General features: G+C 36.1%; 1 protein-coding gene and 1 long non-coding RNA gene across 3 annotated transcripts in view; one reads left to right on the plus strand and one right to left on the minus strand.

The window, feature by feature from the left end:
• Positions 1 to 1,587: 1,587 nt before the first annotated feature.
• Positions 1,588 to 6,546, minus strand: LOC309480158. 2 transcript variants are annotated; one of them, XR_014199561.1, is made up of 4 exons: positions 6,430 to 6,546; positions 6,222 to 6,291; positions 5,899 to 6,036; positions 1,588 to 1,766 (listed from the first exon to the last, which is right to left on the minus strand). It is a non-coding gene; the product is annotated as an uncharacterized lncRNA (long non-coding RNA). The 2 variants fall into 2 exon arrangements; XR_014199562.1 differs by lacking the exon at positions 1,588 to 1,766 and having other exon boundaries at positions 5,643 to 6,036.
• Positions 6,547 to 7,310: 764 nt separating this feature from the next.
• lrp1ab (low density lipoprotein receptor-related protein 1Ab) overlaps positions 7,311 to 17,768 on the plus strand; it is a 120,480-nt gene continuing 110,022 nt past the window's right edge. The window contains exon 1 of the mRNA XM_082144622.1: positions 7,311 to 7,870. Within this exon, the coding sequence (XP_082000748.1) occupies positions 7,774 to 7,870 (97 nt within the window). The 5' untranslated portion in view covers positions 7,311 to 7,773. The remainder of the gene's footprint in view (positions 7,871 to 17,768) is intronic.

Below are 17,768 nucleotides of genomic sequence, written 5' to 3' on the forward strand. Positions count from 1 at the left end.
AAATTAACCTACATTATAGGCTTAATGGAATAATATATGCAATTTTCATATAATACTGTAAAAATGATAATTTGTGGAAGGAAAAATATTGTTAAACTATTTAACGTTTTGGCAAATTGGTGACTAATTCATATGAATTTGTAAAATCTCTTTCATGTTTTCGTATGATCTGCTTACGCACCAGTGATGGGAATGTTTAGGGGTGGACCTTCATGCATTGTTTTTATATTAATCATACATTATGTATGATTCACCATGTACAAATTGGTGTACATGGTGTACAAATTGCCATATCTAGTTAGTTTATCTGTGACAACAGGGTGGTTAAATTATGTTTAAAATAATTATCTTTTAATTTCGTGAAGTACAAGGATGTTCCCAGAAGTCTGCATAAATCTCATAATTAGTTATGTTTTTTTTAATCACTTGTGCATATTATGGTTAGGTTTGTACATAAGCATATTTATTTATGATATGTTATGAGTTTGATCAAACTCATCAAATGCATCCCATAATCCCTTTAACACTGTCATTTTTATTGGGAATTTTTGACCTGCCATTTAACCACTTTACAGTGTAAGCAAAGGAACACCATGTTGCCAGCAAAGCCCAAAAGACACATAGGATCACGTGTCAGCCCACAGCAGAACCCAGTCATACACCGCCAAGTCATCTCCTCCAGCATCACAGAACAGCAGAGGAGCCGACAGTGTTTATCTGAAGTCAGATGAGTAGCTAATGTGGGAGGATAGTTGTTTAAAAGTCTTATTTCTTTGTTTGGCCACTGCAGATGAAATCTCTTTGCTTGTAGTCTTCTGTACCGGTCTCTGTCATGTTGCTTGTTTATGTTTAGATAAGAGCTACATGCAACATTCTTACGGTGTTGGTACTGTGTTTAATATGTAGAGACATATTTATACGTTCTGCATTTTAATGATTAGAGCCTTGTTGGGCATTCTCAAAGAATTTCTAGAATCAAAACAGGACTGGAAATGTACATCCATATTCGGAAATGATTTATGGTTTGCCGAGATTTCGGTTTAGTCTTGCAATCAATTTCAGCTTGGGTAATATGAGAAAATACGGTTTTAAACATGAGAGTTTGTTTCCAAGCCTTTAAGCTTTCCTGGACAAATGAAGGTCACTGAGCTAATGATTGGTATATACATGTATGTACATAAGATAAACAGTTTGGCCTTCCACAGAGCAAATCTAACATCAGAAAGATACTTACAAACACCCTAATGAAAAAAATAGGCCTATATTTGAATATATTTTAAAATGTAATTTAGTCTAGTTATGGCGCCAGGCTTACTCCAGTCTAATGATCCTTTAGAAATCAATATGCTCAATTTGGTGCTCAAGAAACATTATTATCAATGTTGAAAACAATATTTTTGTGGAAACCATGATACTTTTTTTCAGGATTCCTTGTTAAGTAAAGCTTTTATATGAAATACAAATCTTTTGTAACATTAGAAATGTCTTTACTGTCTTGTACTTTTATATTTATATATCAAATATACTGTTCAAATGTTGACCTCAACATTTGAACAGTATCATTTAATATATATTTTCTCAGTTCATACATCGAGAGAGGGACTGTGTAGCAGGAGGTGGAGGATGAAGTCTTGATGGGGGTTGTGAATATCTCTGGTGTTTGCGCATACCTTGAATTCTTCAGGTGTTGTCAGCATGGCCCTTGCCGTAATTATCACCCTGTGCAAGCCTGGATCACTTCCTAACCTGCTATTTAGGACGTCTTCCTTTGAAGGAAATGGACAGAAAGATCATGCATTGTCTTTCAGGTCGCATCCGTTCAAGCGTTTTAGGATTTCCATATTTTGTTGCAAATATTTTGTTTACCACAAACAGGACACCGCAGCGATATCTTTCCACTGTCACCATTGGCAAATGCAAACACATTCTGAGCGCGGTGACATCTGCAGTGCAGGGCTGGGAGATTCGCAAGCCTGATTTATGCAACAATGTCTCTTCACTCAAGGCTGTGGGCCAGAGGAGTAATGTTGGCCTAGCAGACATCCCACAGTCCAAGATGTGTGATGTAATTTACCCAATGTTCACACGCATACACAAACACGAAGGCACACTAGAGAAAAGGTCTCAATTGCTGCCAATTATTCATAGCGCTCTCACACATTTGGGTGACGCTCAAAGGTAACGGAAAGCAAGGCTCACAGCTATGCAATATGAGCTATTACTGAGCCGTAACGTTTTCAGGTCCATTTTCTAGCTAGAAACTCATTTCATATACATACGAACAGCAACACTAGATGAATGCACGCAAAATAACACCAAAACCAAATCATCAGGGACTGAGTGATTCAAATCAATAAATCGTTACTTTTGTAATTTCGTCTCTCGCACTCCTGACTGTCTGCAGCAGGTTGGTGGAGTCTGGGAACGCAGTGCACCCCCCCACCCCCCACCCCCATTGTAACCAGCTCAGTCTCCAGCACTGTGGATGGTGAAGGCGGGGGATTGTGTGCAGATGTGCTTGGAGAGTGGCCAAGCGCTTTGCCCTGAGAGAACATGTGGTCTGGGACTGTTTACGCTGGCACTGTCTCAAATCAACCCCCACACAACATGTAGGCCTCACAGGACACCACACACACACAGATCTCTTTCCCCCACTGCTAGTCAGGAGCCGTTCTGCTAACTGATCCGCATCAATCTTCAAGTCAATTGTTGAGCGTGAGGTGCATCCATTGCCTGAAATAAAGCAAATGTATTTTAAGTAGGCTAATGACTTAATTTAGTTGAAGTTGGCATGAAATATGTTTCTAAAAGCATGTTATAGATTTGATTGTGAATGATTCATCCATGAATGCGTTTTATTGTTTTAAATTGCTTTGAGCTGGTAATTTTTAATCAAAATGTCCTAACTGGATCTTCCCGGGGGAAATTACAGACTTCTCTCTGGTGATGTATGCAGGACTCCTCCAATTATTTAGTCCGCTTAAACCCCGCCCCTACGAGCTGGCAACGCCCACATCTCACAATCCAGCCAACACCTGATGGATAGAAACAAGTCTCAGCCCTACAATTTTTTTTTCTCGCTAATTTGATGGGATGTCCGTCACAATACTGAAGAAAAGATCTGTCGCTACTCCCATTTCATCCTGAAATGCTATATTAGTTTGACGTTTATTGATTCATTATTATCTTTGTTTGCTGCATTTTGCTCTTAAATCTGCTTCACGGTTTTCAAATACATCATGTCAATGTGTTATATCAGATTTGACGTCAGAGATACCATATTTTATTGGTTCACAAATAGATTTCAGAGCTATAATGAGAGAAAGGTTTTCTGTTTATAACGACTTCAATATCTGTCGTGAGAAGAATATGAAGCTCTATTATGGGATTTTATGGGTATTTTTTTTATGGATTTGTGTAAGTTTTCATTGGACATGCTTAATATCTTTTTTTTGTGGTTTGAAAAACATGAGGGTGAATAAATGAAGACTGAATTTTGTGTGAACTTTCCCTTTAATGAAGGTTTCTTGGATGAGTCCACTTGTTTTGATAGGTAGGCATAATAAACCACAGATTCATAGTGGGGCAAGATGACAAATCTAATGGCTCACTTGAAACTGGAAAAAAGAGGTTGCTTTACCCAAATTGGCAGCCAAATCTTGCACTGGGTGAGTTTCAGAGACAGTTGAATGCACAGATTGTCACAGATGCCTAGGGGGGAGGAGGTCATTAAGCATGCATGGTTGTCATGCTGTGTCAGACGAAGAGCTTGTTGGATTTATACCCCAATGTACAATGAGCTTTATCACCACCCCCAAGCCTTTCTCCCAGTGAGGCATGGGGAATGAGGGTAGATACATGTTGAGGCACGTGGACGAACAAACATCCCGACTATGCTACTCCCAGATGCTCCACATAGCCAGAATGCTGTTCTCTTTCCACAACATCTGCCGGCTGCACATCTTCCCAAAAGACTCGACTGGAATGGATGTCCCACATCAGAGACTCTGTCTGTTGTCGTGACCTCTCTATGAGTTGCAGATGTCATTCGGATGAGGAATTTTTTTTTTTTTTTTTTTGTAGGATTTTTCCCCCCCAACTGTTTGGCTTATCAGATGTTAAAAGACATGAAGGTTATTCAGCCAAGATTTAAAACTGTGGTATAAAATAATTAAATGAATTGAAAGTACAGTGTACCAAACAATACAAGGAAACTATCAAGGAAGATTAAAAACGGTGAATTAATCACTGATTCACAACAGGCTGTATGTTACATGACATCATTTGATCTATTGGACCTTCCTTAAAAAGAAGTCTATGGCGGTATTACATGCATCATTCTTGGGCATGATTCATGTTTGGCAAGGAGGTATAGCTACTTTTTTTGTTGACAGGATTTTTCTTAAAGTCAGCAACAGCCGGGCGCACTTAATAGTATATTAGGCTACGCTTCAGTGGGAGCTGTAAAATCTTTAAGAGCTGTGTATCTTGTTCAATGTACAACAGTGGGATTTATTAGAGAGGGTGGAACAAAAAACGCTAAAATAAAATGTAGAAAATGTGCACTCTTCCTTAAGGTCAGCTATGGAGAAGAGTAAGACTAATATAGGCTGGTGTGTAGTGCCACCCAGTGGCCAGGACACTTTGATGGAATAAATTAGATATTTTATGTTTTATGTGTTGTGTCTCTGGAAAATAGTGATCTGTGATACTGTATTATGTTGAATATTAATGTTGTTTGTGTCTATTTGTTAATGAGGCAAGTGGCATGTTGTTAATAGTGTTATTATTTTTAAATGTAATAATTATTGTATTGTATATGTAGTATTTCCATGAATTAGACGAACATTATATCTTTGCTTTCATTAAAACTTATAGGTTAGTTAAGTGAAATCATTAAATTTGCATTCATGGTGTTGCTACTATGACATATCTTCAATTAAAATATGGCCAATTTAATAAGTAAATATTCATATGTCTATACCTGGGGTCTTCTTATCCCAGGTGGGGGCAACTTACCCCAGTAGGGGCCATGTTACCCCTCTTTTAATATTTGATGCAATAAAATTTTATATTTTGTGCAATAACAATTAAATTAGCAAATGTTTCTATTTATTTTCTAATAAAACATTTCAGATTATGCTTCGTCACATGCTGAACTTACAGTATCTAGATATGATACAATTTTAAAGTAAATACAAATTTTTATTAAGGGGGGCATCATCCCCCATCCTACCCTACTGATTTTCTTGTTCTTGTTTATTGGTAGCAGTTTTTTTTTAAGTATTATTATACACTGGTACAGCCTTAAATTACTTTTTTTTATTTTATTAGTAATAACAGTAAATGATGCATAGTAACCCTAAACCAAATCCTAACCCCATTACAAAGTAAATGTTTTAATCAATATTAATATTAATAGTAGCCTATAATTACACTGTAACAAGGGCACCTTAAAATAAAGTCTAAACAAATTTTATTTGATTTTTTCAGTTTTCATTTTAGTAATTCTGCTTTATGCTTTTGTCATTTATCATTTATCAATTTTATTTTATTTTAATTTAGAAAGAAACCCTCCAAATGTTGAGAGGGAACTAAGATTTTTAAAAGTATTTAATAATTATTCAATTTGTCATGTTTTATTTATATACTTTCACCATGTAAGTGCCTTAAATGCTTTAGCCATGCAGAAATTTTGTAAAGCCCAGGCCACTAACACATTATTCTGAATATATTGTAATAAGAACAAGCATAGTGAAGGCCTATTTACAACATAGCAGCCTATGTAACTGTGGTGTCTTTCTGTTTCTGGTTGTTGCTCAATGTGTAAATGCATAAATGAGTGCAAGATATACACAATATAAGAAAATGGCACATTCAGAGACACAAGCCTATTACCTGAGCTGTTTTTCTGGGATGTATGGAACAAATGTTCATGACTCTTTTCCCTGCTGTTAGTGAAGTGGATTTTCCAAGCTTCGGATAATTCCAGAGATGTGTTTGTCTGTTCCTTGGACTGTGACATTAAACTTCCTCCTGGATAAAGGCATGTGAATTTAAGCAAGAAGGCACAAAAAGACCCACAAAAGGAAACTCCCCTCTTTCAATCATGATTAGTGTTGTTTGAACCGATTTTACAAATGCATTTGTAATTCACATGCATTCACTCATTAAGACTTTACTAGTTTATATACTAATGAAGAGTTGAGAACATACAGTACCTTTGGCAACTACCAACTCCGCTCATACAATGCAATAATTTATATTGACCACTAGATGGACCCATGTCATCTGTGTACGAAAAGAGACAAAAGAACCCGAAGATGAACAAAGAAATAGAGAAAAAGAAACAGAGAAACTTAATTACACAGCTACTCTATGTCAATTAAATTTCAGTCTTAACATGATCAATAACTGTACCGTTACTACCTGAGCTGTTTGTCTGGGCTGTATGAAACAAAAGTTCATGACTCTTTTTCCTGCTGTTAGTGAGGTGGATTTTCCAAGCTTCCAGAGATGTGTTTGTCTGTTCCTTGGACTGTGACATTAAACTTCCTCCTGGATAAAAGACATGTGAATTTAAGCAAGAAGGCAAATGACCACAAAAGGAAACTCCCCTCCCCTCTTGTCATGTATCAGCATTAAAAAAACACACACACACACACACACACACACACACACACACACACACACACACACACACACACACACACACACACACACACACACACAAAAAAACGGTGCATTAAAATCTAGGCTATATAAATCAAAATTACAAAAAAGGCAAAATGTTTGCCACCTAAACGTACCTCAAAGGTGTCAATAACTAACTAAAAACAACATTAATTTTGGTTTTAGTATTGTTTATTGTCATTTGTATTACTATTTATATAAGTAGCCAAGTAGGTTTTACTCTTTGTTGTGTTCTTCATCCATCATATCATTCATCCATCATGTTTATCATTGATGCTGAAGAAAAACATACAATACAAACTAAAGTAATAGATTTATTAACACATGTGAATTTTAAAACTTCATTATTTAATTGCAACAAGTATTCAGCCAAAAACAATCTTTCATATAGGCTAGTCAATTAATAGGCATACAAATGAATTACATGAGCCATGAAGTAAGAGCCAAGATGGCTGTGTGGCGGGATCAGTTTCCACCGAATGAGGGGGAAACAAATGGTTATCCGTAAGCTGAGCCGCGCATGCGCAGGAGCTCAGTGCCGCGTAGGGCTTTGAGTTTTTTGGACTCCTGTCGAGGTGGGTGACGTCATGCAGCAGTCCAGTAGAGGCTCCACTTTTCCCCCCTCACTTAAATTGTAACCACCAGCATCAGAAGCGGTGGGGCACAGAAGAGAGGAGCCTTTTTTATTTTATTTTTGCAGCGAGGACCGCTAACTGACGATCTTGTATTTTTATTATCCTGATTTTGCAAAAGGAATAATTTCATCACAGAGAAGACCGCTTTGATTTTAAAGCATTAAAAAAAAGGCACCATAAACCTCTGTTTGCATGCTGTTAATCAGTGAGCAACATACATGACCGTGCCATTGTACAACACCTCGCCTTTTTAGGCTGGAAAAGCCTTTATATATATTTATACATTTTAATGATACATTCTCTACCGTGCATATTGTCTGCTCAGCTACATTTTCTAGCGTGTCGGAGGGCGCAAGAAACAACAGACCACGGCGGACAATTGTGAGGTTTGGATGAGGTGTTCGAATCCAGCTTTACGTGAACAATTGTGATATTTTCATAGGCAATGCCATCTTACAATGCAAACATGCTGGCTGTTGGATTGCTCTACCTGGGAGTAGTTTTTGCAATAGAGGTTGTAGATCCCACCAGAGCCATTGAAGGTGAGTAACCACGATTAAACGTGTTGTTTTGTCCATGCATGCATCTGGAAGACAGTCTGTAAAGTTTTCAGACATGGCCTGGTAATAGTGACCAAGCTACAGTATACGTGCAGGCTGCTGCTTTCGACACCAGCGATATGGGATTATTTCAGGTTTAGGGATTGATTTTGAATAAATGAAATGGCTTGCTGTGTAGAGTATTTGCACAGTTTTGTTATCACCTGTGCTGTGATTGCTACATGTGCCCTTGTTATCCTCATCCAGACAGACTCGCGCTATTTCATTATGAAACATTCGCATTATCAGCATTTGTGCAGAGAAGCTACAAATCGCCCGGTTTTGAACGCGTTTGTGCCATTGGGGACAGATTGGAGATGTGGGAGTTGAGTTAAATTGCAATAGCTTCAATAGGCCCGTGCATTCGCTGTAGTCGTTTATGAATTCAAACGCCTGTCAAATGTTATTCTCGTGCTTGGATGAATTGTTACAGTATGAGTGAAAGCGGAGCTCGCCACAGGTCTATTTGCATGCAGTGGACAGGCTCCATATTCCCGCATTCTTAGCGGTCTATTCAAGTGCACGGATAGGCACTAGTGCTTCGTTTAGTCGTTATCGCCAACAAAAGAGTCTTGTCGATTCTTTAGCGTTTGTTTTGCGTGACGTAAACACCATAATCTGAGACGGATATATAGGCCTATTCAGGGCTAATTGATCTCCAAAATCAGTTAATGTCTTTGCACTCCAATATTTATCCCAAGTTTGTACAATTAGTTTATTTAGAAGTGATTTGAATCCGAGTGTGCACTTAACTAGTTTTGCTTCAGGACCCAGATTTTGACAGAGGCACTTTTGATTATTATTCAAAATGAAACAAAAATATTCTTATTGTCATAAATTAAAATGTTTTATTTTATTTTATTATTATTATTAAAGATCAAATGGTACAAACCAAGTTTATGCTGCAAATGAACCTGTATTTAATGTAATTCCATTGAATATTTCTTAGTCATTTTAATTGAATAGTTTTTTTTTTTTTTTCAAGAATTAAAGCATGCCACAAAACAAATCTGTATTGGCTTATGGAAATTTCAAATGTTTTGCACCATAAAACATGATTGGACGCTGATTTAAAAGATTCGAGTAGCATTTTTCCTCCCTTTTTAGTGTTGACAAGCCTATTGACTGTGCACTTTTATTTGGTTAGTTACATTTTAATATTTTCATTTCCCTTCTGTCAGAGCAGTGACCCATTTTTGAGTTGTAACCCACCAGTTGAGAACCACCAAAGTAATTCAAATGGTTGTCTTTGTCTGACACATCTGATTGTTCCAAGGCAGTTTGAGGTATTTAAGTTGGCTAAATATTTTAAAATACCAAAGAGATTGACCTAGTTATTCCTTTTTATAGCTTTTGTTTTATAGTTTGTTATGTTAACAATAACGACCCACATAAATGCAGTGCCTACAAAGCACACTGGATGCCTTTTGAGTAAATACTCCAGATAGTTTTCTGTGACATCTGTATAAATTATGCAACAGTCCTTTTTTGTAGGGCTCAGAAAAATGGCCTACAAATGGCCCACATTTTGAATTATGCAGATCTAAATGCAATGCTCATGCCAGAGAAATAAGTGCATATGTAAGCCTGATCAGAAGTCATTTACTAGGAAGTGCATCACATCTTAACTGCAATTCTGTTTTTTGTCTTAAAGGGATAGTTTAAATTCTATCATCTTATATTAATTATCATGGCATTCCAAGCCTATTTGACTTTATTATCTCCGTGGAATATTCTCATTAAATACTTACAAAATGAAAGCCAGTGAAGTTCAGTGTTGTTTTTGGATTGCGTTGATTTCATTGCATGGACAAAAAATATAACCGCCTGGAACGCAAAAGAACATTTAGTTATTTTGATTATCCCTTTAAATCATTCATTACATTAATCTGTAATCTTCAATTACTTAAGGAAACATTTTTGTAATTTATATGACTGTTGAATCAATGACCTATGAACAATTGTGTCGCAAGTCATGTGATGTAGTCATTCAACTTGTTTGTTCTGCACATTTGACCCACGTGCAGCCACCACAGACGGCCTGTCAGATGATTTTGACTGTCGCAGATGAGTCGCCTCTGCTGATCTCTGATAATGGGTTTAGTTGCGAGTTGCGACCACAAAAAAATGAACCAAATGAACCTCAGGAGACCTCAGATGAACTGTTATCTTGTCTAGACAGGATTTGGTGCCTGAGGGATGTGGGTATTTTTATTATACTGGAACGTAAAGATTACTGTTATAAACAAATATTCTATATTTGAACACTCCTCATTCATGATACTAATGAGATGAGATTTTCTTAGCATGGAATGAGAGTAATATGTCGGTTTTATGCTATGTGAATGACCTGGGAGTCTGTCTGCTCTTTGAAAAATGAGGAGGAAGTGGTCTGGCGGACAGAGGCAGGGTGGAGGTTCTGGTGTTGTATTGTCTTGCTCCACCTCCATGCTCTCTGGAACATCTGGATAGAGCAGAGCCATTATTCTAGACCACCTCATAACTAACTTTAGGGGAGGAATAGGAAAGCACTGCAGACCATTAGTGACCAGCCTTGGCGTGCAGGTTTGGGAGTATGTATCTGCAGAGGCATTGCCTCACTGTTAGATCACATTTTGGCATGTAATGCTAAGCACTGATTTAATGTACGTGTTAGCATTTGGCTTCATGGAATGCAGAGTGACCCTTGGAGTGGTTCAGGCGTAGGTGGTGAGTGGGCCCGAGCTGGAATCAGTCTACTGTCAATGACTACAGCAGGAACTCGTGGCTTTGTGTGGATCACTGTTGGAACAGGAGAACTGATGCTTTTTCAGTGTTGGAGTAGACCAGTTTTTCTGCTTTAGAACTAGGGGTGGGCGATATGACCCAAATCTTATATCAAGATATGAGTAATTTTTTCATGAAAACGATATATATCACAATATAGTTATTAGCCTAAGTAATAAAAAACAATAGAACAAAAACTCAAATGAAATAGACTTACCTGAAACACTTTGAACTTAAAACACTAGAAATAAGTAATACTACATTTGTTGTATAAAGTAATTAAATGTATATAAAAACACTGCATAGTCTTCACTGTGTAAATACATTTATTTGTATTAAAGTTACAAAAGTGATTCAGTTAAGAGCAGTGAGAGATTTTCTCTTTTTTGTTTTTTGATTACCATTAATTACAGCCGCTGGTAAATTTGGATGCTGTCACTTTAAGAGCGACTGCATGAATCCAATTGTTTTCTTTCTCAACAGTTACATTCACTTACGACATAAATGACTGTGTTGACTTGCAAAGATATGGTTACTTTAACACATAGGTATATGTTTTTAATCGTTCAAGCCCAATTAGTTAGCAAAAAGCACTCAGTTCATTTCTACAGTATACTTAAAAATGTTTTTAAAATGATAAGCTTTCGTGACTGCGTAGCACAGCAACATCACGTGAGCGTAACCGCAATAGAGACGATAGTCCAAATTCTCTACCGGATGACAAATTTCTTCTGGTTAATCGTGTCTACCAGTATATTGTCGACCCCTCTTTAGAACATGTCTGTAAATACAGGAATCAAAAAAAATATATATATATATTTTTTTTTTTACTTTTCAATTTAGTTTTTTTTGGTATTGGCAAATTTTTCATTCATAGTTATTCATTTAATTTTTTTACATTTTATTAAAGGTATAGCGGAGGATCTTTCCAAATTTTAGATAAGACCCGCCCTCTCCACTTTTTGAAAAGTTTGATTGATTCACCAGAATGATTGACAATTAGGAGGACCAATAGTTTAGACTACCCACCAGGAAGTAAAACATCCTCCGCTATACCTTTAAGTAAAAAATTTTTGTCTTTTTTTGGAACTGTTATTTTAATATTTATTACTATTATAGTATTTATTAATATGTTGAATTAGCTTTTATTTACAGTTTTCATTTTAATTTCAGTGTAAGTTTTAGTAATTGTATGTGTGTAATTTTATCAGGCTTTTAAAAATATTTCTCTTTTAGCTTTTATTTGTTTTTAAGTTTTAGTCATTTTAGTACTTCTAACAAACTTATTTTATTTCATTTAGTTGGACAAGTTTTTTACGTTTAAGTTGTTTATCTATTATTTTTTATTTTATTTAAGCTTTATTTCGATTTACAAAAACTATTTGTAATAGTTATTTGAGAATTACAATACTGATTTTAGGGCTGCCAAAGTTAAGGAGCAAACTGGTATCATTTAAAAACGTTTAACGCTGTTAAATTTCTCAGCACTGTCTTAGTGTTATTAGTTGGTTTTTAAAACATGTTAGTTTAGTTTCAGATTTTTTCTGGTTATGTTTTATTTTTACTTGAATGTTTTCATTTAGTTTTCTTTAACAATATTAACACTGATCCTAACCAACCAATGTTTTTGTCCTCTGCTTGATCAGTGCATTATCTTATGTACACACCTCTCTTTGTGGCTCAGATACTCCGGAGGTTTCTACAATCCTCTTATAGTCTGAGATAAATCCATGAATCCTCCCACATTCATACATTAATACATCTACTCATACATTCAGTTTTCGTTCAACCATTCGTTTCTCACACACCATCTCTGCCCCATTTGATGAATGAATAGAGCTACATTATAAACCTCTTGGTAACATCCTCATTCAGGCTTGGATTTCTTTTTGTTGTTGTTAGTTGAGTCTGCAACAGCAAATTCTGTTACGTAACCTTTATTTGAAGTGAACACTGCACATCAGATATTCAAATGTGACCGCTTACTCACTTAAGGAATATTCTGGGTCTATGCATCTGTGAGACCCTGTCAGTGCTATTTGATGTGCTGGTTTTTGAGGTCGCAAAATGGGGAATTCTTATAGCTTGTGAATATTACTTAGGTTATGCACAAATATTTTAACATTATATTTTACTGTTTCTATAATTAGTGTATATTGTGCATAGATCCAGAGATCAGGTTTGTAGTAGGGTATTTGCTCATTTCCAGGTCAAAACTGGTATTTCAAATGTCAGCCTCTTGATTAGGAATGCATTTTTTTACTTAAAGAAACAGTGGATATTTATGAGTCAGGTGAGCACATTTATTTGCATTTTGTTTGTAATTTCTAGTTCTGTGAACTACGGAAAAGAAGGTTTGAATTACTCAAAAAGCTTTTGCTTCCTTAAGGACATTTTTGTCTGTGTTAAGTGTGTATTTTTACTGGAATAAATCTATTATCTAATCTTCTATAAATCTATTTTACACTATAGGTACGCAAAATAGTTACACTTAGGACCTTAAGGACAAAAATGTCCCCATTAAAAGTTAAAACTGCAATTTTTAATCCGAGGGGAATTTAATAATAAAATGCATTCTTTGTAATAGGCTTTCACTCTGCAAAACTTCAAAATAAAATGTTATTTATATATTTTTTTTACCAGATGGAACAATTTTCTCAGGTTTGGCCTATAAAGCAAATACTTACTTTTTCCCTATTTTCTGCTTCTGCTGTATTAGAGCCAATACGCTGATTTCACGCAGCCGCCATTTTGAAATCGAAAGTGAGGCTCCGGTGGGAAGAACCCCGGAAGTAACGAAAAACAACAATGCCTTGGATTACCAACCTGAAGCTGCTGCCGCGATTTACACTATTGGATGTTAATATCCAATATAGGATATGTATATAGTTCATTCCTGCTTCTTTTTTTACATTCTGAATTATATATAAAAAAAATATTTTATTTATGAATGAATTTCACTGTATATAGTCTAAAGTATGAAAGAAATGTATGTACATTTTTAGAATTGACACAACATCATTAAACACAACAATACGCCATCGCATTCACGACTCACCTGTGATTAAAGGCGACACTTCCGGTTTTCTTCCCACCGGAGCCTCGCTTTCGATTTCAAAATAACGGCTGCGTGAAATCAGCGTATTGCATAAATTATGCAGTTATCATTTTGGGGGTGTGTTGGTATAGATGTCAGAGTGTGGTTTGTATGTGTGTACTAGGGGTGTAATGGTTCGAATTGCTCTCGCTTTGGTTTTTGTCACGGTTTTGGTACGGTTCGGTTTACGCTATGTTCAGGGTCTGTCAAATAAAAATAAAGAAAATAAGAACAAATAAATCATAACTACAAGCAACAGCCCAAATTAATAAAGTATATTTGCTAGGATACTCGCCAAGTCTGGAAAGTTGAATTGAATTTGTCCGTTCAAGTGCAAGACTTGAAAGAAGACAACATTTGCGCGCTGTCTGAGACGTGGTTTTACGTGTGCGCGTGAGTTTTCTGTGCATTTTCTTGCGCTTGAAGGTTTAAATTGGCAAAGCTTAAATGAGTTTAGTTTAAACACAGATAGCATCGTGTGCTGTTCAGGTCTCACTGCTCTCGAGCGCTATCAACACCCGGGTGATCATGATGGCGTAAATGACTGGTCATATTAGAGCATATGCCACTCGCATTGAACAAGGTTAAGGTGAAGCCAGAATGCGTATCTATTGACAGAGACATACATTAGCCAAACTCTCTGTCTGTCTGTTTTATGCCTTGTTATTTTCAACAAACCATATTATAGATGTGCATCATCAGATTTGAGATGAATCGCGGTGCTAGTGCGTACCGTGGGTGGAGAATGGTATTGTCCGATTTTTTTTTCCTTACCGTTACACCCCAAGTGTGTACTAAAAAAATTGTGTGTGTGCATGTAATATTGGAGAGAGAAATGTTACTGTCCGTATAGCTTAACTTGCAGTGAACCCGGAACCTTCCTTTTTAGTATATTCACGGCTTTGACCGAAAATCAGATTTTCAACAGTTTATTTTTGTCGGCGTACAGGAATTGTCTTTTGAAATAAGAAAAGCACAATGTAATAGCATTAGATTGCTCAGCTGGAGTCTTACCACCCAGGGCCTGAGGAGGCTCTAATCTCCCTCTTTTAACCTCCCCTCTTCCTGGGAAACACAGTAGACTCCTCTGGGACTGAGGGCTAAACCTGGATTTGCATAACCGACTAGATATCGCATGGTTCCTCCTTGTGTGAGAGGTTTGGAGCTGAGTATAAAAGAGGATATTGTTGATGGTATTGAGTTAAATATGCTGTAATTGGTGTTTTCAGCTTGTGGTATTAATGTTTTACCCTATTTAACTGCTACACCCAGGAGGACATGGCTGCATGTAGCAAAACACAAGTAGGTGGGTGCTGTTGATGTGACAGGAAACAGTGGTTAGCAAGTGCTTCTGTCAACTAGGTTATTTTTGGTGGCATGTCATGATTATTGCAGACATGGGATGTTGTGTGAAGTGTTTGGCTGTTTCTTTAGAGTCTGAGTATGAAGATCTGACGATGTTGAAGGTTCTAAATGGATTGCCTTCTAACTTCCTCACATGAGGCGCAAACATGGCTGCTCAAATGTTGAGGCCAATTGTCATGTTTTCTAAACATCCCACATTCACGCACTAGAACTCTTATATCTTTCTCTTTTTTACCTTTTCAATTTCTCTCATTCACTCTTTTGCATATTCTACCGTTCAAAAGTTTGGGATCTGTATTATTTTTTTGTTTTTGAAAGAAGTCTCTTATTATTCTTTTTTAGTATATTTTAAAATGTCATTTATTCCTGTGATGTCAAAGCTGTCTTCAGTGTCACATGATCATTCTAATATGCTGATTTAGTCCTCAAGTAAAATTTCGTATTATTATCAATGCTGAAAACAGTTGTGCTGCTTAATATTTTTGTGGAAACCGTGATGCATTTAGTCAGGATTCTTTGATGAATAGAAAGTTCAAAGAACTGCATTTATTTAAAATATAACTAATTTTTAATGAATCCTCGCTGAATATATTTCAGCCCTAATTTAATGCCCTAATTCCTTTCCCAAAAAAAAAACTGTTAAAGGGATAAATAATTTTTTTGTTGTGCTGCACTTTTCTGCATAGTGAAAGTGAATAGGTATCTATCTATCTATCTATCTATCTATCTATCTATCTATCTATCTATCTATCTATCTATCTATCTATCTATCTATCTATCTATCTATCTATCTATCTATCTATCTATCTGGTATGTATGAGTGTGTATGTATATTTATATGCACCATAAAGTTATATTAAAAGTAGTACATATCACTTGTGTGCTATATATTCCAAGGCTTATGAAGCCAATCAAATATACAATCTTTATTCCTTTTTTTGTCATTTAAGGAGCGCAAAGAAACAAAACAGAAAAACACCTCCCTTTGTTTTTAGCGGATACAGTATAATCATATGGCTTTGGAAGGTGTAGGGGTTTAGTAAATCATGAAAGAACTTTTATTTGTTGGTGACTTCAACTCAATGAAGCTTTTGTCTTGTTTTAACGCTCCTCATCGTCACTCTCATCTGGCTGTCAGAGAACTGCTCATGTATGAAAGCAATTCAAATCCAAATAATCTTTGGTGCTGTGACTAAAGTCCGTCTGCATCACACCTAGAGCCGTATCTATGCATCTCTTCTGAATATTTCAAGTTACTCATCCTGATGATGGACAGCAGTTACTAGAAATGTACAATTGGCGGTCATGAAAATGACTGGGGCTTTCATTGTGCCCTTAATCCTGACTTGTAATCAGTCATTGTGTTGTTTATTTGAAATGAATGGTATTAGGAAAGAAACAGGTGTTCTGTGGACATCAAACCTGCCCTTTAATAGTTTCATGGGTAGTTCACACCTGGGAACTTGCCTGGGCAGCTCCTACAATCTCAGTAAATCCTGTTTACTGATCCATGTGTCACATATAAAATATTTTTTATATCAAGGCTAGAAAGCCATGATTGTGATAGCTTAGTGAATACAAGACTAAGCAAACAATAGCTACTTGTTATGTTAAAAGAGAATCAGTTGATCAATATACAATGAGGAGCAGGGTGAGACCATTCATGAATAGATTATTTGTGAGTGCAGAAGGGCGGCGGCAACAATGTAGCACTTGCATTTTTATTTTGGTGAAAAGGTTTTGTTTTCTGATTATATTTATTGTATTTTCCTAAAATTCCAAATTGCAGGTAAAAGAATCCAAAACAAATCTCAGAATAAAGAAAAAATGTAAACCATTAATGTGATTTAACAATAATAAGTGGGCACTTTAATATATTACAATACTCCTTTATCAGTTTTCACTTAATTATCACTTAACCTTTTTTTTTGTTCTTCATTATACCCAAAATATCATTATACTGCAGCAAGTGTTATTGTGAACCATTAAAATCTTTTTTTATTGAACATTTTTAAAGTTGAAATAAAATATAAATATTTGTAAACGTAAATAAAGTGCTAAAAGTACAAAAACTTAAATAAAAAAAGGAAAGCTAATAATAAATTTAACCAAAAACTGACAAGCATGTCATTAAAAGAAAAGATTTAAATTAAAATTAAAACTGAAAATATGAAAAAATATAGAATAATCAAATTAAAACATTAATAAATAGCCTACTATAATAGTGTATATAATGCTAAAATAACACTGTTTTTTTAAATTAGGGGGTAATGAATCCACATTTTCAAGGTATCATCATAAAACATACCAAAGACCGCAAGATCTTTATGACAACCAGGCAGAAAATGAGCAGAAATGTGTTCATATCATGTGCACGTCTGGTGGTCACTTACAGTCAGAATGACTGTTCAGAGGGTCTGACCACATCATGTGTGAGCAGCAGGCCAGTACATGCCCTGTTATTCGCAAAGCTCTCTTGTTTGACCGTATTGTCCTGTTGTGTGTGTGTGTGTGTGTGTGTGTGTGTGTGTGTGTGTGTCTGTCTGCACGCTTCAGTGTGTACGTACACTCAATGTGTTTTTGAGGCCCTTTTCTACATTTCGAAGGAGGTGG

Source organism: Leuciscus leuciscus (genome assembly GCF_965113295.1).
Source record: "Leuciscus leuciscus genome assembly, chromosome: 18".
In the NCBI taxonomy this organism is placed as follows: Eukaryota; Metazoa; Chordata; class Actinopteri; order Cypriniformes; family Leuciscidae; genus Leuciscus; species Leuciscus leuciscus.